General features: G+C 45.5%; 1 protein-coding gene across 2 annotated transcripts in view; it reads right to left on the reverse strand.

Moving 5' to 3' along the window:
• UNC13B (unc-13 homolog B) overlaps nucleotides 1–25,508 on the reverse strand; it is a 339,965-nt gene that overhangs the window by 16,411 nt on the left and 298,046 nt on the right. For both annotated transcript variants that reach the window (XM_044276260.1, XM_044276259.1), the window contains exons 24-31: nucleotides 22,660–22,794; nucleotides 20,862–20,995; nucleotides 18,760–18,845; nucleotides 11,079–11,205; nucleotides 10,893–10,989; nucleotides 7,390–7,533; nucleotides 5,485–5,562; nucleotides 2,458–2,535 (exon numbers count right to left, since the gene is read on the reverse strand). In XM_044276260.1, the coding sequence (XP_044132195.1) occupies nucleotides 2,458–2,535; nucleotides 5,485–5,562; nucleotides 7,390–7,533; nucleotides 10,893–10,989; nucleotides 11,079–11,205; nucleotides 18,760–18,845; nucleotides 20,862–20,995; nucleotides 22,660–22,794 (879 nt within the window). The remainder of the gene's footprint in view (nucleotides 1–2,457; nucleotides 2,536–5,484; nucleotides 5,563–7,389; nucleotides 7,534–10,892; nucleotides 10,990–11,078; nucleotides 11,206–18,759; nucleotides 18,846–20,861; nucleotides 20,996–22,659; nucleotides 22,795–25,508) is intronic.

The raw sequence follows: 25,508 nt of genomic DNA on the forward strand, positions 1-25,508 counted from the left end.
TACAGCGATCTCTATCCACGATTAATATGACAGAGCCAGAGAGGACCTGCTGAGAACCCTCAAATAGCATACAGCCAGGTAACACCGGCTACAGTCAGGCACAGCCACACAGGGGCGCTATGGTCCAGAGACATAGCAGAAAGGAACTATTACTGACATTCACTTACGTGTTGGTTTCTGACCCTCATCATGAATCTTTGCTAATTTGAATCCTCCCCCCCCCCCCCACACACACACACCTTTCCAGCTTTGAACTACCTCCTCAATCCACCTCTCTTGCTTTGAACTGCCCTCATCATGTCTTTCCTGTTCAGAACTACTCCTATCATGCACCTCTCCTGTACCACTCTCACAGTATACGTCTCCTGCTCTCAATTATTCCTACAATGCACCTGTTCCGAACCTTTCCCATAATGCATTTCCATCTTCATCGCCTCTCCTGCTCTGTACTGAACTTCTCCCATAATGCATTCCTCCTGCTCTAGCTCTGGAACGTCTTCAACACGCACCCCTCCTGCTCAGCACCATTCCCACAGTGCACGTTTCCTAATCCAAACTACTACTCCCATAATTTGCTTCTCTTGCTCTGAACTGAATTACTCCCATAATGCTTTCCTTCTGCTCTAGTTTTGGAACACCTTCATCGTGCACCTCTCCTGCTCAGCACCATTCCTACAGAACACTTCTCCTGCACCAAACTACTCCTACAATGCACCTCTTGTTCACAGCCTTTCCCATAATTTGCTTCTCTTGCTCTGAACTACACCCATAACGCACTTTTCCTGCCTTGAACTAAACTACGTCCATAATGCATTTCTCCCGCTCTAGCTTTAAGTGCCTTCATGATGCACTCCTTCTGCTATGAACCACCTTTATCATGCATCTCTTCTTCTCAGTACCACTCCCATTATACACCCTTCCTGCTTTAAAATACTCCAATAATGCAGCTATTGTTCAGAACTTTTCCTAAAATGCACCTTTCCTGCTCTAGACTACACCTACAGTGCATTTTTGCTGCTCTGAACAGAATTACACCCAAAATGCATTCCTCCTGATCTAACTCTGGACTGCCTTTATAATGCACCTCTCTAGCTGTGAACCACTCCTATAATGTACTTCTTCTGCTCTGAACTATTTCCACAATGCACCTATCCTGCTCTAGACCACTCCCATAATGCACCTCTCCTGCTCTAGACCACTCCCATAATGCACCTCTCCAGCTCTAGACCACTCCCATAATGCACCTCTCCAGCTCTAGACCACTCTCATAATGCACCTCTCCAGCTCTGAGCCACTCCCATAATGCACCTCTCCAGCTGAGACACTCCCATAATGCACATCTCCAGCTCTGAGACACTCCCATAATGCACCTCTCCAGCACTGAGCCACTTCCATAATGCACCTCTCCAGCTCTAGACCACTCCCATAATGCACCTCTCCAGCTCTGAGACACTCCCATAATGCACCTCTCCAGCTCTAGACCACTCCCATAATGCACCTCTCCAGCTCTAGACCACTCCCATAATGCACCTCTCCTGCTCTAGACCACTCCCATAATGCACCTCTCCAGCACTGAGCCACTTCCATAATGCACCTCTCCAGCTGTGAACCACTCCTATAATGTACTTCTTCTGCTCTGAACTATTCCCACAATGCACCTATCCTGCTCTAGACCACTCCCATAATGCACCTCTCCAGCTCTAGACCACTCCTATAATGCACCTCTCCAGCTCTAGACCACTCCCATAATGCGCCTCTCCAGCTCTAGACCACTCCCATAATGCACCTCTCCAGCTCTGAGCCACTCCCATAATGCACCTCTCCAGCTCTGAGACACTCCCATAATGCACCTCTCCAGCTCTGAGACACTCCCATAATGCACCTCTCCAGCACTGAGCCACTCCCATAATGCACCTCTCCAGCACTGAGCCACTCCCATAATGCACCTCTCCAGCTCTGAGACACTCCCATAATGCACCTCTCCAGCTCTGAGACACTCCCATAATGCACCTCTCCAGCACTGAGCCACTCCCATAATGCACCTCTCCAGCACTGAGCCACTCCCATAATGCACCTCTCAAGCTCTAGATCACTCCCATAATGCACCTCTCAAGCTCTAGATCACTCCCATAATGCACCTCTCCAGCACTGAGCCACTCCCCTAATGCACCTCTCCAGCACTGAGCCACTCCCATAATGCACCTCTCAAGCTCTAGATCACTCCCATAATGCACCTCTCCAGCACTGAGCCACTCCCATAATGCACCTCTCAAGCTCTAGATCACTCCCATAATGCACCTCTCCAGCACTGAGCCACTCCCATAATGCACCTCTCCAGCACTAAACCACTCCCATAATGCACCTCTCTAGCACTGAGCCACTCCCATAATGCACCTCTCCAACACTGAGCCACTCCCATAATGTGACATGATGAATGATAGGAAGGTTAGTAGTCACCTCCTTTCCTCCCATGGCTTCAAACATCTTCTCTAGTTGCACTCGGAGCTGCTGAACATTGTTCATGAGGATGCAAGGCTGGAAAAGAGAACATTCAATGTTACGCAGAATGCAATTATTTCACTGCAGGGGCCCCTATCCAGGGATTGAGGGGCCACTAGTTGGAGGTGACAGGTTACAGACCTTCCCCTCTTTCCCATTTCTAGAACATGAGGAGCATGCAATGTAGTACAGCAGAAAGCAGGGTATCATGGGAGCTCAAAGCAACTGTGAAGGATGTGTCCGTTATCAAGTGGCAACCAGCAGAATTGTGAATGCAGCTCTGGATATGTCTAGATTATAAGATCAGTATAGAATAATTACAGCTAAGAATCCACAGTGTCTAAACACTGGACCTAATAGTAAGATTGTCTTTGTTTCCTACAGTGACCAATCAGGGGTTGACCTTCATTTCTTAACCTGCTCTAGGAAAATGAAAGCTTTGCTGCAATTGGTTGATATGCGCTAGTAAACCACTTTCACTTTGCCCCAGTTTTGATAGATCTCTCGCCATGTTCTTTAGTAAAGAGATGGGCCTGTGTCTCACCTCCTCGGCCCGCTCCTCCACGTCACATCATAATGGAGGTCAGAATGTGGGAGACAGCACCGGAAGCCACAGAGGGGCATCCAGCCTCAGCAGGATGGCAGGCAGGGGTCATTTACGTTGTACTGTGGTATTTAGCACAGGATCGGAGTTATTTCATGTTGCACTTGGTATTGGAGCTTAAGGGGAGGAATTTGGTGCTGCACTATAGTATTTGACATTGCTGGGGTGATATTCTGTGCTGCACCATATTATTTGTTTGACACTGCTGGGGAGGTATAGTGTGCTGCACTGTGGTATGCCTTTGGAGCTGCTGGGGAGGTAAAGTGTGCTGCACTGTGGTATGCCTTTGGAGCTGCTGGGGAGGTATGTTGTGCTGCACTGTGGTATGCCTTTGGAGCTGCTGGGGAGGTAAAGTGTGCTGCACTGTGGTATGCCTTTGGAGCTGCTGGGGAGGTATAGTGTGCTGCACTGTGGTATGCGTTTGGAGCTGCTGGGGAGGTATAGTGTGCTGCACTGTGGTATGCCTTTGGAGCTGCTGGGGAGGTAAAGTGTGCTGCACTGTGGTATGCCTTAGGAGCTGCTGGGGAGGTATAGTGTGCTGCACTGTGATATGCCTTTGGAGCTGCTGGGGAGGTATAGTGTGCTGCACTGTGGTATGCCTTTGGAGCTGCTGGGGAGGTATAGTGTGCTGCACTGTGGTATGCCTTTGGAGCTGCTGGGAAGCTATAGTGTGCTGCACTGTGGTATGCCTTTGGAGCTGCTGGGGAGGTATAGTGTGCTGCACTGTGGTATGCCTTCGGAGCTGCTGGGGAGGTATAGTGTGCTGCACTGTGATATGCCTTTGGAGTTGCTGGGGAGGTATAGTGTGCTGCACTGTGGTATGCCTTTGGAGCTGCTGGGGAGGTATAGTGTGCTGCACTGTGGTATGCCTTTGGAGCTGCTGGGGAGGTATGTTGTGCCGCACTGTGGTATGCCTTTGGAGCTGCTGGGGAGGTATAGTGTGCTGCACTGTGGTATGCCTTTGGAGCTGCTGGGGAGGTATAGTGTGCTGCACTGTGGTATGCCTTTGGAGCTGCTGGGGAGGTATAGTGTGCTGCACTGTGGTATGCCTTCGGAGCTGCTGGGGAGGTATAGTGTGCTGCACTGTGGTATGCCTTTGGAGCTGCTGGGGAGGTATAGTGTGCTGCACTGTGGTATGCCTTTGGAGCTGCTGGGGAGGTATAGTGTGCTGCACTGTGGTATGCCTTTGGAGCTGCTGGGGAGGTATGTTGTGCTGCACTGTGGTATGCCTTTGGAGCTGCTGGGAAGCTATAGTGTGCTGCACTGTGGTATGCCTTTGGAGCTGCTGGGGAGGTATAGTGTGCTGCACTGTGGTATGCCTTCGGAGCTGCTGGGGAGGTATAGTGTGCTGCACTGTGATATGCCTTTGGAGTTGCTGGGGAGGTATAGTGTGCTGCACTGTGGTATGCCTTTGGAGCTGCTGGGGAGGTATAGTGTGCTGCACTGTGGTATGCCTTTGGAGCTGCTGGGGAGGTATGTTGTGCCGCACTGTGGTATGCCTTTGGAGCTGCTGGGGAGGTATAGTGTGCTGCACTGTGGTATGCCTTTGGAGCTGCTGGGGAGGTATAGTGTGCTGCACTGTGGTATGCCTTTGGAGCTGCTGGGGAGGTATAGTGTGCTGCACTGTGGTATGCCTTCGGAGCTGCTGGGGAGGTATAGTGTGCTGCACTGTGGTATGCCTTTGGAGCTGCTGGGGAGGTATAGTGTGCTGCACTGTGGTATGCCTTTGGAGCTGCTGGGGAGGTATAGTGTGCTGCACTGTGGTATGCCTTTGGAGCTGCTGGGGAGGTATGTTGTGCTGCACTATGTTATTTGTTTGGTGCTGATGGAAAGGATTTTTGTGCTGCACTGTGGTATCTGTTTGCTGCTCAGAAGGTGTTTTGCGTTGCACTGTGGGATTTGTTTGGTGTTGCTGGGCAGGCATGTTGTGCTGCTACAGAGGTAATATAGGTGCGGCAAGATAGTATTTGGTCGCTGGTGACTCCCCAATAGAAAGGTTCCAGAAGCCCTGCTCCAGACACCCGATGGGACAGATTTATGAAAACTGTCTAAAAGAGCATGGTTGCCCATAGTAACCAATCATAGCACAGCTTTAGTTTCTCAAACTGTCCTGAAACAATGACAGCTGTGCCGCGACTGGTAGCAATGGGCAACAAAGATAATTATTTTATACGTTTTTTTATAAATCTGCCTGAATTTGCTTTTATTTTTAGCTGATACTATACTGTTATGTGTGACCTGTACTAGTTTATAACCCTTAGCATGAAATATTACCATTAAAACACCCCCTCCTCAACCTGAGGTTTGGAGAAGGAGCCTTTACCTGGCAGCCTTCCACATATACAGCTAGTCTATGTCACATCCGACCCGCCCTCACTCACCAGCTTTTCCTTGAAGCAGTAGGACTGGAAGGACTTGGAGAGGATATCCGCGTACTGGAGCAGCACCTTACTGATGGTCTAATGGGAGGAAAAACATATCCCACGTCAGACCCGCAGAATACAGCATCTCATTGTCCCCCGGCTTTTCCCTCTCCTTTAATCCGGCCTCTTATAATCTAGAATGTCTGATGGCATTTCATACTCTACTAATAAAAGTCACTAACAGCCATATGAACCTAAAGAATATTTCAGCGGTGGTCCAATACTCCAGAATATCTGCTAAACCGCTCAAATTGAGGCTGGTATCAAAAATTTGTAACATACGGTACTACCCTTTTTTATTCTACAACTTTCTAATATACTTTGGGGGAAATGTATTGAGCTTTTTGCACCACTTCTATGGAGTAAAAAAGCCACAGATTATGGTGCACGCCATTCTTGCAGTAGCATTTGCGACTTTTCTCATCTCTCAATGCTCATCTGATGAGAAAAGTGGGAGGGGATAGCCAGTTAAGAGCGGGGCAACATACCTATTATGTTTAAGTCATAAAATTGAGAAAATTAGGGGCTTACTGCAGGCGTAGATTCATTTTCTGGCTCAATATTGCCTAATATGTGCCGTGTGCCTGTCAATAAATTTGGCGCATCTTGGTCTTAAAGGAGTTGTCCAAGCATTTAGTACTGATGACCTATCCTCAGGATAAGTCATCAGTATCTGATTAGAGGGGGGTCCAACTCTCGGCACCGCAGCCGATTAGTTGTTTGAAGAGGTTGCGGCGCTCCAGTGACAACTCATTTATTGGTCACATGGCTTAGGCACAGCTAACTCCCATTCTAATGTATGGGGTTCAGCTGCAATACCAAGCACAGCCACTATCCAGTGGATGGCGCTGTCCTTAGTATGCTGCGAGGAGGCCACAGTGCTCACCGGAGAGAGACGGTACCTTTTCAATCTACTGACCGACAGGGGTCTCGAGTGTCAGACCACCACCGATCAGATTCTAATGACCTATCCTGATGACAGTTCATCAGTATTAAACACTTGGAAACCCCCTTTAATAATGTAGGCACTTTTTACTCCAGTGCAAGAGAAGATTCGGACCTATGAAGCTGGCTGACCTGTTACATGTGCAGCTGAAGGCATCTGTGTTGGTCCCATGTTCATATGTGCCCGCATTGCAGAGAAAAATGATGTTTTAAAATATGCAAATTGGCCCTGCCAATCAAAGTGCAGAGGGCACAACAGTTGCAGACAGAGCTGAGCCTCTAGGAGTAACGGCAACGCCCCCGTTGCTCCTAGAGGCTCATTTGCATATATTCAAATATTTTTCTCAGCAATGCGGGCACATATGAACATGGGACCAACACAGATGCCTACAGCTGCCAAGTGCACACGTAACAGGTCAGCCAGTGTCATAGGTACAAATCTGCTGACAGATGCCCTTTAATTTACCACCAGCATATAAAAATCTAGCCCTGACAAACCTGCCCTTTGTGTTTCAATTCCTCCCCATTTACAGCATTTCTGCCTGCTGTCAGGGAATATCACATCTCACACAGCTGAGGGGTCGTTACAAAGTATCTGTGCAGACAATGCTCTGAGAGATAAACCAGCACAAATCTCTCTCCTGCCCTGAAATCCAGACCGTGATCTCTTCCATACAGTGGTACAGTGTAATAATGTAAATATAAATATTTCCATTCAATGCCAGCAAGCAGAGATATGGACAATGGTGAGACAGAATATTAAAAAGTTGCAGAACTTTTCGCTACACGAAAATGTAAGCGGTTTCCAGGACTAAATCATTAATAGCCTGTGTGCGTAGGAGGCTCAATGGTTCAGTAGGGGTGTCCCCCAGACCCCATCAGAGCAAAACAAAGGAGGCTCAGTGAGAAAATGCTCACCTTGGCAAATCTCCGCATGTAGTGCGCCACGATAACCGGGTCGGGACACTCAAGTTTTTTGATGATCTCAAAGCTCTGGTTAAGTTGGGTGAATACGTCAACCACAGAGCAGGAAAACAAGGCGTGCTCCGATGTCTGCTGGAACTGCAGAGGAAACAGGAGGACACAGGTTACTGCACACAGAAAAGACGTAACCGAGGCTTCTGCCCGGTCTCACAGACGACGAGCTAGTAGGAAGGTACCTGACAAATCCTGAAAACACAGCACCCTGACAGAAAACCAGGGGATACAATGTGACTCTCAAAGGGCACAGGAGGGGTTAATCAGCAGTACAATTTTTGGGGCAAAAAAAACGTTTAGTAATTCAGTTTTTTCATAATCCACTAATTAAATCCCCGCTGAGCACTGCTCACTTGAATGGTCGCCAAGAATCTGCCTACTTAATATGCTGTGATCATTAGCAGCTCTTTATTAGCAATTTGCATTCAATCAGTGGAAATAAATAGACAAGTTATCCAGAATATTCTGCTGCACTGTCAAATATACAGGAGATGCCCAGGTTATACCAGCATGCTCCACATCACTATATACAAGAAGATGTATAACTTATACCTGCTGTACATACATAAATATATACAGGAGATGCCCAGGTTATACCAGCATGCTCCACATCACTATATACAGGAAGATGTATAACTTATACCAGCTGTACATATATAATTATATACAGGAGATGCCAAGGTTATACCAGCATGCTCCACATCACTATATACAGGAAGATGTATAACTTATACCAGCTGTACATATATAATTATATAGAGGAGATGCCCAGGTTATACCAGCATGGTCCATATCACTGTATACAAGAAGATGTATAACTTATACCAGCTGTACATATATAATTATATACAGGAGATGCCCAGGTTATACCAGCATGGTCCATATCACTGTATACAAGAAGATGTATAACCTTTACCTGCTGTACATATATAATTATATACCGGAGATACCCAGGTTATACCAGCATGGTCCATAATCACTATATACAAGAAGATGTATAACTTATACCAGCTGTACATATATAATTATATACAGGAGATGCCCAGGTTATACCAGTATGGTCGATATCACTATATACAAGAAGATGTATAACTTATTCCAGCTGTACATATATAATTATATAGAGGAGATGCCCAGGTTATACCAGCATGCTCCACATCACTATATACAGGAAGATGTATAACTTATACCAGCTGTACATATATAATTATATAGAGGAGATGCCCAGGTTATACCAGCATGGTCCATATCACTGTATACAAGAAGATGTATAACTTATACCAGCTGTACATATATAATTATATACAGGAGATGCCCAGGTTATACCAGCATGGTCCATATCACTGTATACAAGAAGATGTATAACTTATACCAGCTGTACATATATAATTATATACCGGAGATACACAGGTTATACCAGCATGGCCCATATCACTATATACAAGATGATGTATAACTTATACCAGCTGTACATATATAATTATATACAGGCGATGCCCAGGTTATACCTGCATGGCCCATATCACTATATACAAGATGATGTATAACTTATACCAGCTGTACATATATAATTATATACCGGAGATACACAGGTTATACCAGCATGGTCCATATCACTATATACAAGTGGATGTATAACTTATACCAGCTGTACATATATAATTATATAGAGGAGATGCCCGGGTTATAGCAGCTGCACCTATATCATTATACACCATAGGAAGCCCAGCGTCATCCCTTGCTGTAGTAATACAGCAGTCCATAGAACGTCCAGTCTTCTGATTATCCAGTAATGATATGTGACTGCTGATACCTGGGGATAGTAACATCGGCCTCTCAATTATTTCCTTTACATCAGTCTTGACATGGATCCTATTATGGTGAAGCAGTCCGCACCATTATACAACCTGGCTCAAAGAATTATGGGAACTGACTAGCAGATATAGAACAGAAAGACATGAAATTAAAGGGGCGCTCCTGTCAAAAGCCCCATTTCAGATTCCAACTACCCTGGCAATCAGCTGTTCTTAGAGGGGGTAAGGCTACTTTCACATTAGTGTTTTTTGCGGATCCGTCATGGATCTGCAAAAATGCTTCCGTTACCATAATACAACCGCATGCATCCGTCATGAAAGGATCCGGTTGTATTATGTCTTCTATAGCCATGAACACCATAGAAAGTCAATGGGGGACGGATCCGTTTTCTATTGCACCTCGCTTGTAGCGCCTTTCAGTCCGCGATGGGAGCGCAACCAAACGGAACGGAATGCATTTTATTGCATTCAGTTTCGTTCGTTCAGTTTTGTCCCCATTGATGGATCTCAATAGCGGAATTGAAAACGCAAATGTGACAGTAGCCTAAGCTGTGGGCTGAATGGCTGTTTAAGTAATACCAGGCTGGGCCTACACCCTCTCCACTTGTGCTCATAGAGGGTGCCTCGAGCAGAGAACCCCCTATGGTGTCCATATGCCTTAGGCCTCATGCACACGACCGTTGTTTTATTCCGTGTCCGTTGTGCCATTTTTCATGATTTTCTGCGGACCCATTGACTTTCAATGGGTCCGTTGAAAACTCGGCTAATGCACCGTTTGTCATCCGCGTCCGTGGCTCCAGGCCGTCAATATAACCTTTCCTATTATTTTTGCGGAAAATGGTTTGCGGACCCATTCAAGTCAATGGGACCGCTAAAAAACACGGAGGCACACAAGATTGTCATCCGCGTCCGCGCGTCAGTTTTTTTCCTATCATTTGCATGGCAAACCTGTCTTAGATTTTTTTTTACTTTCCTTCATGTCTGGTGATCCTCTAAAAATAAAGGAAGACGCACGGAAACAAAAACTGAAACGGATCACGGAACAACGGAACCCCATTTTGCGGAACGGAACACAACAGCAGTCGTGTGCATGAGGCCTCAAAGGGATTTTCCAATAATTAACATGCATCATCAATCCACAGGATCAGCAATTAGTGTCTTATTGCTTGGGGTCAACACAGTCCGCTACCTCCATCACTCCCATGGACTTTGAATGGAGCAGTACTGCACGTGTGTGACCACCGATCCTTTTAAATGGGCAACAAGGGACTTGTTTTTATAGGGGTCTCAGCAGTTAGACCCCCAGCGATTAGACACTTGTGACTTATCCCGTAGGTAGGTGATAAGCTTAGATTGTGGTAGGGGTCGGCAACCTTCAACATGCCAGCTGCTGTGCAACTCCCAGCATGCACACTTGCTCGACTGTCCCTGTAACTCCCATAGAAGTGAATGGAGCATTATGGGAGTTGTAGTTTCACAACAGCTGCAGTGCCGGAGGTTGCTGATCCCTGGATTATGGGATAACCCCGTCATAGGAGTTACTAGGAAGCCCTCAGCTTTATATATAAGAGGTCAAATGTATTTCTATGATCCTGGGATGAAACACTGCTGGATCGGTCAGCGACTTACCCCGTCCTTCTTATCGCGTTCCAGGGCTCCATGCAGGAACTCCAGGGACACCTCCTCATTCTCATCCAGCCACTGCATGACGAACTGCTCGAACCACCTGCACGGACACATGGCGTTACCAGTTTATAGACCCGGGGTCTAACATGAGGTTTATGATATAACGATTGGGGGGAGGGGGATACGTACGCTGGGTACTCGGGCACTTTGTCCTTCATGGCCGGCAGGTCCTTCACATACTCGTTGTACAGCCACTTCACCTTAAAGTGCAGGTTCATGTAGTCGGCGCTCTTACACAGTCTGTGCTTCTCGTGCTCTGTTCGGTGGTGGAGACAGGGGTAGAGGGTGAATGGGGGTATACAGTAGGGGGCACGTGGACCCGCACAATATACTGACTGCATGGAAACTAAGGCATCAACTTATCATAATGATGATAAAAAAGGAAATGTCTTTTACCCTTATCTCCCACCACTAAGGCAAGGGCCTAACCTCCGCTGGGGGCCATGTCAGTGGATGGGCTGCCTCCGCTCCATATGCAACCGGGTCTGCGGCCCGACATGGAGAATAAAACCAAGTTATGGCGCAGACAATCTGAGATGTTAAAATGAGACCTACATATCTAAAGTAATGGGATTCTCTGATAGTATGATGCGAGGTCCGGGATGATGCTAATATGCAGCGCGGTGGCTCAGTGGTTAGCACTGGTGCCTTGCAGTACTGGGGTCCTGGGTTCAAATCTGACCAAGGACAACATCTGCATGGAGTTTGTATGTTCTCCCCGTGTTTGTGTGGGTTTCCTCTGGGTTCTCCGGTTTCCTCCCACACTCCAAAGACATACTGATAGGGACCTTAGATTGTGAGCCCCACTGGGAATATAGTAGCGCTATGTAAGTGCATTAAATAAATACATCGGCACTGTGAGCTCCAGCAGTCTGTTGGAGTTCACTATAACCGGACACCACCACGCACCACTGGACGTCCATTCACTATAATGGTATCTGGCCAGACAGTAGCCCGTGTAGTAACGATATATAAGTGTATTTCAACTCGGAGGCTGGATGAGCTGAAACGCGTCCTGTAATCTTTGATTATTTGCTGAAATAAAGAATTTACCTGAAATATGGCGCGCTTGCTGTGGGCATGTGGCATGTATGTGTCTGCTGATAAAACTGTATGGCGGGGTTATCCATGTGCGTACGTATATGGGGTGCATATCATCTATGTATGTGTGTGTACATGGTCTCCTTTCATCTCATCTAGTCTGGGCAGCAGACCCCCACTCTATCAATATATAGGGTACCAGTGATGGCGACCAGGCACCATTGGTACTCACTTGTTCGCGTTACTCTTTTCTGACGTAAGGAATGCATGTGAGGGGTTGTGTGCCCCTGATCTCTCCAGCCATGTGTGTGCTTGAAGAGTGCATGTATATGTGTGCGAGTGAGTAATTGTGCATGGATGTGATCGTCTGGTCATGAGCATGTACATCTTCCTCCAGGAAGACCCCAAAAAATAAAATGCCGCCACCCTGTGCTTTTTCTCTCCTCTGTCTCCTGCTGCGCTTCTTTGCTGGACTATCAACATTTCTGGACTATCAGATTACAGGGGGAAAAAAAATTGAATTTAACTTTACATTCCCAATGCCCTAATGATCTTGTACCACGTTATGTCAGACAGGGAAGTGGAAGGGCTCTCGTGTCGCCTCGTTAACCTGAATTCAGCCGGTTTGTGACAACCCCCAGACAGAGGCTGCGCTTCCAATTACAGCCCTGCCGGTGACACAATAAACTCCGCTCCAGCTGCTGATTAGCCTGCGCCTCTCTCTCCGCTCATTAGAGCTGAACCGCCAGACAGGCGCAGGAGCTGGGGGAGAGCGGTACAAAGGTCACATGACACACCGCTACGGGGCGCCTTGATGAGTCACACCGGGGTTGTGATTCCTGTCCATCGCTATCCTTGTCCCCCGTCATCCAGTATTACGGCCATCCTGTTGCACTAATTTTCTATAAAAATACACGTGGGAGCACCAAAAGTTACTTTTCTATTCTCTTTTTATTATATGTCTGCTTGCTGCCAGTGAATGGAAAAACATCTTGCTTACCTTTACCAAAGCTAATAACCTGGACTCATCTAGCCCTGCTTACATAGCTTGTCACAAGCGCGAGGTGACCATGGCTGACAACCCACGGCCTAGGTGTACTGGCAGTCCGCACAGACTCACTTTGATCTCTACACCTCCTCTGGTACAAAGAACTGGCAGAGAATATACAAGAGGAGAAGAAGGAGAAGGGCCGGAGCTAAAAGCATCTGAAATTATAAAGCTCAGTAACTAATAGGTCGATCTTATTCGGAGCTACAACCAGAGCGGGGGAGGGGGACTAGTGGGGGGTTCACTACAGATAAGAATTACGCTATACCCTGCACGTGTTATAATATGGCGAGTGACTACCTGGTGCAGATACTCAGCGCTGTGCCCAGAACGCAGCCATCAAGTCAAGAGGTGAGGGTGACAGCCCAATTGACTAAGCTGGACAACAGTTTATGCCTATACCGCCCCTCTGGATGGGGGTTATATTCCCAGGGGGTCACTTACATATTCACTACATACTGGGTTGTTCTGTATCTTTGCCTTTTCAAGAGTTCTTCTTGCTGTCAATGAACTGGAACCTATTCTATACTAATCCTGCATATGGTCTCCCTTTGGCCTAATAGGTCACCCGCCGGGGAATTCTCGTTCTTGGCCATGGAGTCCCTCAAACAACTACTGACCTGTCAGGGCATGCTGGGAGTTGTGGTTTCATAATAGCTAGAAGACAATAATAGGAAGACACGTCGGCTCCAAGACCTGCCGCCTGCGGTGAATCCTGCGTGCACAGCGCTGAGTATATGGCTGTACGGCACTACCTCTCAGCTGGATCTACTGGGAGCAGGGGAGGAAGAGCAGCTCTCTTCATAGCTACACAATCTACGTTCTTACCACCAAAAAAATGAATCATTCGTATTCGAAAGACGGCCGGGGCTTGTGATAGAGGAGAGACAGAAACCAGTCACTGACCGGAAGGACACACTGGGGACACACTGCTATATCTATACACATGACTGGTTGTCAGGCAGTGCACCCTAGTAGCTGGACTAACGGGATGACTAGTGGCAGAGAAGGGGAAGAGAAGCCTGGAAGTCAGTCCCCATAATGACCTCAGTCCGTCACCCAGCTAGACACACAGGGGCTGCATCTACACACTGCGGACAGACCTTCATCCGGTGACGCAATGACCATATACATAGTATGTTATAGCCAGGTAGACCTCGCTGATATTTCTCCAGCAGATATCACTGCATTTCATGGCCGGTTTTATATAAAGCACGGGGTAATGGGGACGGGGTGCTGGAGGTAAAGCATTTAATTGGAAATAGGTGTGTATATACATATACACACACAGGCAGGAACACTACTGGCATCACACTACCCTCAGAGCAGCCGGGCACACTTACCACTCAGCCAGTGAAGGGAACTTATTTTATCCAAGACTTGAAGATGAGGAAGAAGAGATGATATTATTACACACCACAACATGATCGCCAGCTACGGCTGCAAATGAAAGCGAGCCATCTGTGCCAGGGTGGCCCCATAGGGATTTCTGGCACATGAGGCACTACTATAAGCAGGGGTGGCACAGAGGTGTATGTTTATCTATGTCCGTATGTCTGGCACATAATGCACTACTATAAGCAGGGCTAGCGCAGAAGTATATGTTTAGCTATGTCCCTATGCCTGGCACTTGACAGGACTGTTAGCAGAGGTGGTACAGAGGTATATGGTTAGGCAAGTCTTAATGCCCTGGCACATAAAGCAGTACTATAAGCAGGGGTAGTGCAGAGGTATATGTTTAGCTATGTACCTATGCCTGGCACATGACAGGAGTGTTAGCAGAGTTGGCACAGAGATATACGTTTAGCTATGTCCCTATGCCGTGTCACATAAGACAGTACTATAAGAAGGGTGGCACAGAGGTGTATGTTTATCTATGTCCCTATGCCTGGCACATAACAGGACTATTAGCAGAGTTGGCACAGAGATGCAAGTTTAGCTCTGTCTCTATGCCTGGCACATACGGCAGTACTATAGGCAGGAGGCGATGCAGAGCTCCCATTCCTGCAGTTCTCAAAGGGATCTTGGCACTAAGCCGGTAATGCAGAATGGCAATGACAGCGGAGTCCCTATACCATGGCAGCCGACATTATACAGCACCAGCGTTGTAAGTTGGAGATGCAGAGATGCCATCCTCTGTTACGACAATGCCACAATGATGCATCTCACTACAGCAAACTACAGTTTTATGTGACTAAGGCTTAAGCAAAAGAGTATGAAACTTTCTAATATATTCTATAATGGTCTGCTAGCTGTCAGTGAATGAGAGCCTTCTCGTTTATATCCAGAGGATGAAAGCCCCATACAGATCTAATACTTCTTACAAGTGAGGATATGTTAGATCCAGTCTATCAAAAAGGGGGAGAATCAACATTTTAACTGTACTGATACACTGTAGCAAACTATCAGGCCAGTAGATATGCTCAGCTCACAGAGGATTGTCTTCACTCAATAAATAGTAACAAACTCTGTGGTGAATTGTTGATTTTTTAATTTTAACAAGATTCAGCCTCTGGATGGCTTACATTCACTGACAGCTAGCAGTTAATTTGAAGGTTACCAGCAATTTGCTAAACTTTCCATTATACAATGATTACATTTTATCGATACAGAAATGGAAAATGCCTTTAAACTGCACATAAAAGCTCCAGCCTATGGGCCTATGCCTCCCCAAAAACTCAGGGAAAGTGGGTGCCGCCTCCAAAAAAACTCAGGGAAAGTGGGTGCCGCCTCCAAAAAAACTCAGGGAAAGTGGGTGCCAGCTATACATGCTCCAATTAAACAGCCATGACCAAAAAATATGGAGGCAACTAAAGTCCAATACTGTACAGTGCAGAAACCAATAGTAGTCAGCACTTCCTACAAAACTAGATGACTGCGCATGTTCAGTAATGCATTGGGGGCTTGCACTGCTGATGCACTTCCGCAGGTTCGCTTCTCTCTTACGTTGCTTCTGATGCGTTCACTTGCATACAGATCCAAACAGAGCGCCACCATCATTTACAATGACACGGTCAGATGACGGATTTGCACTGGGGCCCAGATACTCTTCTTTGTCCAGGGCACTGAGATGATGAAGCCACTGAAGAAAGAACTGGTCATCCCAACATCAACTCGGAGGCCAAGATGTGGTCAGCTCAGGGGCATGACATTATATAGCGCCATTCAATCTCATGGCTTGTGACGTCTGGGTCCTACGCACCTCTGGACTTACGCATCTTTCATGCTTTTAGACTGACATTATCTCTGTTTGACCACAGCTACTGCAGGACTGCACGATTTTTCTAAGTTTCCTATTGCTGAAGACCACTATGGCTTGTTATGTTTTTGCATAGGATTACGTGTGCTGTTACATAGGACTGCAAGGAATGCCTACTGCATTATATGTACTTAAAGTAATCATTATGTGTTATCTGTTGTATTACATGGGACTGCAGGGAGCATCCACTGCTTTATCGGTGCTCAGTTATCAATTTATGTTGTCCTGAATTACATAGGACTGCAAACATCTGTGGTCATCATAATACAGAAGGACAAACTTAGCTCTGCTACATCTGCTTGTCACTTTCCATTCCAGACATCTAGATCTTGATAGACTGGCAGACCTGTGATCGCCATCTCAGGTGAGGTGATTATACTGAGAGGCCAGTGCAACGCAGAGACGTTACCGCCATGAGATCACCAATCTCCTACGTTTTCCGGGCAGCAGAATGATTAAGATGTCCGAGTCGTGCCGCAGTTTAGATTTAATCAGACAATTACTGTACAATCCGCTGCCCTGTTGTGTGACCTGCAGCTGAGTAATATGTAGGTCACGGAGAACGGAAAGAAAATTAAAAGACAAGTTGGCAGGCGAGTGATCCCCGCAGCTGGCCGGGACTCCAGAGGTTACAGGATCTGTGCTCAAAAAAACAGCAAAAACACGAGAAAGCAATCTATGTGCTTCCTATTGCTTGCTTCTTGCAGAACGTTCAGCTCCAACTGGTTAGTGGTCCTACACAGGATCACTATCATAATGAGATGTCACACATCCCAATATACAACTCAGCAAGTGCCCACATTGTGCAACATAGACCAACAAAGACGAGCAGGTAGTGCCATTGGTCCCTTTCTGCACCTCATTTAGGTGAGTAGGTATAGGTTGCAGTAACAAGCACAGACGCTATCCCATGTACAGCAGTGTGCGTGGTATATTATGAACAGTGATGGCCAGTTCGCAGTGTTCGCCGACGAACACATGCGATCTGCCATCTTTATTCCCAAGTCCGGCGATGCAGAGGTAAGTCCTTACCTGTGCCTGCGCCGCTCTGAAACACATGCAGTCACCGGGAGCAGGCAGTTCCGAGAACAGCCTTCATCGGGCTGTTCTCGGAACTGCCTGCTCCCGGTGACCGCATGCTTTTTAGAGCGGCTCGCGGCGCAGGCACAGGTGAGGACTTACCTCTGCATCGCCGGACTTGGGAATAAAGATGGCAGATCGCATGTGTTCGTCGGTGAACACTGCGAACTGGCCATCACTAATTATGAAGAGGTTGCATCTCACAGACCCCACTGATTTCATATTGATGACTTATGCTGAGGCTAGGTCCTCAATATTGGGGGTGTCCCACAAAAAAAAAATAATAATAAAAAAAAATATTGTACAGTTTTTAAACCAGCACCTGGATTTGAATACTTTAGTAATGGTATGTAATTATACATCTTGTATACCCTCTGAACTATTCAATAAAATGTATCTGTATAGCGCCACCTGCTGTTTGTTTCCTTTCCCTATTTCCTTGTCCTGCTCACTGAGATGGCCGCACATGCTCACTTTCATCCTTCAGCTGCCTCCTGGGCTGTGATAGGGAGAGCGTGGACACGCCCCCTAAACTGTGATAGGGAGAGTGTGGACACGCCCCCTGAGCTGTGATAGGGAGAGCATGGGCACGCCCCCTGAGCTGTGATAGGGAGAAAGGACACTCCCCTTGAGCTGTCAGCTTGATATAAATCTATGGAAAATTTCAGCCCGCACAACCCCTAGCAGGTGCAGATTGCTATGGCGAAATAGAGATATAAATGTAAAAACACAATATAAATAATGATATAAATCTAGCAGAGCAATGAACGTGGGATCTCTGGATCCATGTGAGGTACAGGGCTGGTTCTAGCTTTGTTAGAAAGAGATTAATCATGAGGTAACCCCTTCCAGTCCTGGACAACCCCTTTCTTGAGAAAAACAAAAACAAAAAACTATATTTTCTTTATATCGTTAGAAAACGCTTTCATTCTTATGACAACACTTGACTCCCATACCTCCTGTTTAGGGCACTGCATTGAACTGTAAGCCATATTGGTAACACTGCAGCCATCTTAGCTGATTCGATGAAAACTGCGGTACTCACAATTCTTCCTGAAAAGCTAAAACTACGGTGACGTGGTCCTGAAAATGCTACTGGCACTACATCATCGTACCACATATGCTATATCTCATACTTTGTGAGTTCAGGCGATCCCTTCATTCTCAGGAACATAAGCCACCATCAGAGGAGGAGTCTTGCAGAGGCATCGTCCCCCATTTCCTACCGAGAACACATACGTGCTTGGCTGAACCAAGCACATATGTGTATGAGGGGATCAGAAGTGATAGCTTAGGTGTATAGCTGGCCTAACTAATGTCCAAAGCCAGAGGGAAGCCAAAAATACTAGAACCATCCTGCCAACGTCTAAGTCTCCTCTTACCTTCCATGGCATACTTCATGTCCTGGGAGAAGAGGTTCCACATGACTTCTGCGCTGACCTTGCCCACACTCAGCTCCTGAGGAAATCTTCATGAAAGAAAGCAGAGATTTGATTCAGAGATCAGATGTACAGAAGGAATGCACACAGCTGACACAGATTACAGGACGACTACCCAGAGCTGGGTAGTCCAGTCACGACTAGGTTACCTTACAATCAATGGTGTTAGATAAGGGCTCCTAGGTCTCATTGGGAAATCCTTTGACACAATGCATTGGCCCTAGATAACTTTCTGACAACCATTAATTACATACTTATCCATCCCTGTGCATGGAAGAAAAGTATGTCGGTAAGGAAGCATGCAACAAGCGCCACTCTGCATGCACTGCCGAATCTATACCCAGTATTCCTAATAAACTCAGACAGGGGGTGCAACCAGTTATCACGTCTACTGGCTCCTCCATAATCAGCCAAGAGAATTAAGACAGACAATCTCTATACTATGTGATACCATAGGGCACCCCCAATTTCAGACTTTGCAGCAATGGCAGCAAAGTGACCACATGGATTTATCTCACATGAATAAGGTGCAGTCCACAGAAATAACATCTCAGCAAACACTGACAGACACTGATCATCATGTAATATAATCAGCAGGACATAGTCATATTTATTACCTACATGCACTGCATGACTGAACATGGTATCACATTCAACATCCAGCTTCTAAATATCTAATTTTATGGCTGGAGCAAAGCGGGGGGAAAAACAAACTCCATTGGGGGCTGTACAACATTGGTCAAAGCTTTGCGGCTACTTATTTATTTTTTAATTATTTTAATTATTTTCATTAATTTTTATCTATTTATTTTATACATTATTTTTACTTTTTTGTTTAGTTTTATCATTTTATTGCATTTTTATTTTTTATTTTAGTTTAGTTACTTTTAGTTTATTTTTATTCTTAAAATTTATTGAATTTTACTTATTAAAGTTTACAATTTTTATTTTATATAATTTTATTATATTTTGAATTTTTATTTTAATTATTTTTTAGATGGATTTTATATATTAAATGTATGTTTAACCATCTTGTATTTATTTTTATATTATTGATTTCAGTTTATATATTTTAGCTAATTTTTATTTATTTAACTTTACCTTAAGTTTATTTTTATATATTTCTATGTTTATGTTTATGTATTTTATTTCAGGAATTGGTTTATTTTGGGAGAGATCACAAATGGAAAGTTACATAATGAAAGGAGCAGAGTGTCCAGCAGCACTGAGTATTTCAGGAGAGAAGTCTGCTGATCTTGTGAGAAATTACGGACAGAGTTACATAGCAGAAGGAGCAGGATGTCACATTGCACAGAGTATTTCAGGAGAGGAGTGTGCAGATCTTGAGAGGTTACAGACAGAGTTACAATATGAAAGGAGCAGGGTGTCCAGCAGCACTAAGTATTTCAGGAAAGGAGAGTGCTGATCTTGAAAGAGGTTACAGACAGAGTTATAGCATAACATAGCAGACGGAGCAGTGTGTTGCATAAAGGCCTGTGTCTGATAGGGTAAGTGACCTATCAACTGATAGGATACTAGTGACGACATGAACGCAGAAAAACGAGACAAATAGGAGACCCAAAGCAGTACAGAGTATTTTAGGAGATGACTTACATACTGAATATCCAGACTGATAGAACTAATATTGTAAAACAATGGAAACCATGTTTACAGTAAATTAGTAACAAAGCGATTACCCATATGAATTCTAGAAGGGCTGACATCTTGGCGGTAATACATTTCTCAATTGCCGGGCCGCACCTTATACACCGCACTGGCCTCCTGCGCTGTGCGACAAGCATGCAAGAAACTACGGCAGTCGGCTGGCAGGCATATATACGAGAAGCACTCTCCCTCACTCACCCCATGTCAGGATGCTTTTAAGTAAGATCTGGCACCTCGGCCGACGTCACTTATACAACAAGAGACAGAGCAGACAGGGAGACAGACTGACAGGAGATGACACCTCTACAAAGCACAGAAGGATTAGAGAGAGAACAATAGGCAGGCGCACAGCAGCGGGGTGACTGGGGGGATCTGCTTACTGGTTGAGTACAGGGGTGTAGGCGTTCTTGTCCTCCTCAATGATCGATACGATCAGGGTGATCAGCTTGGGCCAGAAGTCCAGGTTCTTATTACAAGGTCCTTGCTCCTCCGGAGGTAAATCCTGCTTCTTGTTCTGGGGAAGCACGAATGAGTTAAAGAGACCCAGACATAAGGAGAGCAGTCAGTACACTTACAAGGGGTACTTATATTGTAGAGAAAGTGCATATACGGTATGTGTATATATATATATATATATATATATATCTCATATACACATACATATACACAACACACACGTGAAGTTAGTCTCTTTCTCCAGACCTGTCAATGTCTCTCCATACAAACCCAGGATGTGCCAAATCCGATCTCTTGTAGGGCCGCAGTCTCCAACTCAGCCTACAAGCCTTACATAGTATCTGGGTCCTCAGATCCCTTGAACTTTATCTTGACTTCAGTATGACGCAGAAATAAAAGAAGCAAGCAGAAGCCCACAACGTGCAGGAATGGCCATGCTTTCACTAAGGAGTGCTGGGAAATGTAAGTCACCGAGGAGAAAGGTCCTGGCAGTGACTACCTAGACATGTCTTATTACAACGTCTGAAGAAGTCTGTGCTACTCGTAGGCTTAAAATCACAGGTAAAGGGCCCTTTACACTGTTCAATGTTTGGGTAGATAATCTGCCGGTGTAAGGGTATGGTTCACCATGTAAGAGGATAGTTTGTGCATTCACCTAATGATAGTTTCACACTAGCGTTTACAGATCTGGTAGGCTGTTCCGGCCAGACGCTCCCGGAATGCCATCTGGCTTCATTAACTATAATGGGGTTCGGCTTCAACCCGGTAAATATGCAGAGAATCGCCAGACACATACCGCTATGTGTTTCGGTTTGTGTCCGTCTGTTTCCCGCCATTCTATGCCGAAACAGCCCAAATCATTGTTTGCCGGCAGCAGATGGTGCAGTCTAAATAAACAATGATTCTGTATGGTGACGATTGATGGCATTAGTGATCGTTCCTCCTTATACTGTGGAGGAGATCGCTGCATATAAATGTGTCTCCTCCACTGACGAGCAGGCGATTGTCAGAAAGGAACACTTCCTTCCTGACAATCGCTTGTTACATCGGGCCATGTAAGTCTGCTTCAATTGTTGGCTGGAATTGTACCATAAAGGGGTTGTCTCACCAAATTTTGCACTTTTCAAACCAGCACCTGGATCTGAATACTTTTGTAATTGCATGTCATAAAAAATGTATTATAGCTATACGTCCAGTTGCCTTGATTTATTCTTTACAGATATACCATGACCTGGATAAATGAGAACCTTCACAGACATATAGCTATTGAGTTATTCAATAAAATGTATCTGTACAGCGCCACCTGCTGTTCGTTTTTTCTCTTATATATTTCTGTGTCCAGCTCACTGAGATGGTCGCACATGCTCAGTTTCATCCTTCAACTGCCTCCTGAGCTGCGATAGCCTTTGGCTGTCTGGGCATGCTGGGAGTTGTAGTTTTGCAACAGCTGGCAGAGCAATGAATGTGGAGATCTCTGGATCCATGTGAGGTACAGGGCTGGTTCTAGCTTTGTTAGAAAGAGATTGTCATCTACTATATGATGTCGGATTTACATTTTTTACATTAATCATGGGATAACCCCTTTAAGACAAACTTCCTAAATCTGCATTAATCCTGCCGGATTGAGCTTTTGTACTTTCGTGTTTGATACGTGTTGTAGCAACGTGATGAGGATTTTGGTGCCAATTTGCTGCCGCAGAGGAGCTTTCATGGTATACTCACCGGATCTGTCTGGTACTCCCGGCTGTACAGCTCATGGCAATTGTTGAAGATGTACTCATACGTGGAGTTCAGGCAGGCCTTTACGCAGTCTCTGACCACCTGGCTGGCACGTGGGGGGCTCTGCAGCTCTTGTACCTGTCAGATCAGTGTAAGGTTATTATCAGCCATTTAATTATCATTAAAATCAAGCATTTTTAATTCGGGGAACCAGCTACGGCTGTGATTTGATGGCTGCTATTTCACAGTGTTCCAGCGGCAGCAACTGCATCCCAGCTCCAATACCATGGCGCCAATAGGTCATAAAACACACCTGAAAGCAGGATTATTAAAGGGGTTCTCCGGGCTTTCAATATTGACAACTTATCCTCAGGATAGGTCATCAAAATCAGATTGGCGGGGGTCTGACACCCAGCACACCCGCCAATCAGCTGTATGAGGAGATGGAACGAGCAGTGTGCACGTGCCGTCTTCCTTCTCACCGCTGTATGTCTATGGCAAAGCAGCAGGAAGAGAGAAGGGAGACTGCACGTGCACACTGCGCGGTCCTCAATATTAAAAACCCGGAGAACCACTTTAAGGTGATATCAGGAGTCTATGACCTGAGGCACTTAGCCGTGTACTTCAGTAACAAATTTTCAATAGGTCCAGTGCCTTGGAATTTAAAATAAAACATAACTTTTATTTACATGAATAAAAATACTCCATGTTGTCCTCGGGGAGGGGGACGTGTTTTGCGCAGATCGCGCTTCATCAACCCTAGTGAGGACATTCTCTAGGGGAAAAAAACAAAACACTGACCAATGGAGTGGAAAGAAAATTCGATGTATCACCACCCATCTCTTGTTTTTTACATTTCCCCTGGAGAATGTCCTCACTAGGGCTTAATGAAGCGTGATTTGCGCGAAACCCGTCCCCCTGAGGACACCATGGAGTTTTTTTTATTCATGTAAATAAAAGTTACGTTTTATTTTAAATTAGGCGCTGGATCTATTGAAAATTTGTTACTAAAGTCATGACTCCAGATCCGGGGGATTCACCCGTGCCCCCTCTTCATATTATGGAAGTGTCTGGATTACGCAAATTTAGGATGAGCTGTGCAAAAAAAAATTAAAAAAATCTTACTCAGCTGTGTATTTCAGTTCCAGGCATGACCTAAACAGGGGTCCGGGGGGCAATGCAGGCATTTTCACGGACAGAGCACACTGGTGGCACACAAGGCTGTTGGTTCCTACAATCTTCACTTACACACAGAAATCTTAGTTCTCACTTCTATAAGTTCATGCAGAGTGAAGACCAGGCCGACCTGCAGTCTTTTTTTTTTATTCTTTTTATTGAGCATAAAAATACACAAGTCATATAAAGTACACACAACGGTATGCACTATACAGACATCACAAACATAGTCCGTACATACCAAGTTGGTCAGTCATATCACCATAGACACAATGCAATATGCATAATTATGATTACAGACAGAGCGTTCAGATAAAGACAGAAGTTTACAATCGTCTCGATGCATCAGCTAGTGCATTAGAAAGATCCTGTCTAGAATACATCGATTGCGGCGAGGAACACCATCTTTCCCATACTTTAGTAAATTTTGAGGTGCATCCCCTGTTTTTATATACAATATTTTCATACGGAATAACCGCATTCACTAAATCCTTCCACTGATTCAATGTAGGGCTTCTCTCCCCCATCCACCGAATCGCTACAGCTTTCCGTGCTAAGAATAAAGTTTCCCTCAAAAATATTCTCTCATAATGTCCCCACACCTCCTCATCCAAAATCCCAAAGAGACATATTTTGGGACCCAAAGGTACAGGACGTCCCAAAATAATAGTCAAAAAGTCAGTAACCTTCGTCCAAAACCTCTGAATGTGTGAGCACGACCATATCAGATGCCAAAAATCAGCACCGTCCATGTCACACCTATGACAGCGCGAATGTGGAAGTACTCCCATTTTACATAGACGCAGAGGAGATATGTACCCCTGGTGTATTATACATAGCTGTATGAACTTATTTATTAATGGCCGGAGATACCAACACAGGGGATTCTAATAAATCTTCAATGTCGTCATCTGCGAGGTCAGGTATCAAAGTTTGCCATTTTGGTATGATCTGCAATGGGGCTAGTTTACACTTCGCATTCAGCAGGTGAGTGTATAACCCTGAAATAAATCCTTTGGGGCCCTGAGATCGGATCACCCCTATCATAGACCTGCAGTCTTATAATTCCCGCCTGTCAATAATCACCAATCTGATATATTTATTACTCCAGAGCCTGTTATTCCAGTAAATAAGGGCAGGAGAGGGAAGCGCGGTGCCAGTCCTGCATGCCAGCTAAATGCTGGGTGACATATCCAGTGTTGTCAGACAGATGCAAGCTGATTCCTGCTCCCTCGCCGTTCTGCTCGTCACATCCAGATTAGTGTCCTGAAATGACAGCCCTGATCACTCGTACCCACGCTGCCCATGAGCTGTGGATGAGCGTCAAGCAGGGGGTGAGGGGAACACTGGGCAGAACAAGGCAAAGCACCTAGCAGGGGGGTAAGGAATAAATGTGCCCCTATATACTTTATCTTCTGTACAATGCAACACAGTGGGGGTCATTTACAAACATTTTTACACCAGAATTTGTTGTAAAAAAAAGTTGCAAGACCTATTTTGCGACTTTTTAAACACCTGTGCGGCAATATTTTGTTGCACAGACCTTTATATGCCATTTTTATTCGCTCTGGAGTGTAGAAGGAGTGGAGGGGGCATCTGCGCTGACAAGTTTACTAACATTTACGCCTGGAAAAAGGCAAAAATATTGGCAAAAAACTACTTAAGTCTGGCGCACG

The sequence above is a fragment of the Bufo gargarizans genome, chromosome 1, assembly GCF_014858855.1.
Source record: "Bufo gargarizans isolate SCDJY-AF-19 chromosome 1, ASM1485885v1, whole genome shotgun sequence".
Classification (NCBI taxonomy): domain Eukaryota; kingdom Metazoa; phylum Chordata; class Amphibia; order Anura; family Bufonidae; genus Bufo; species Bufo gargarizans.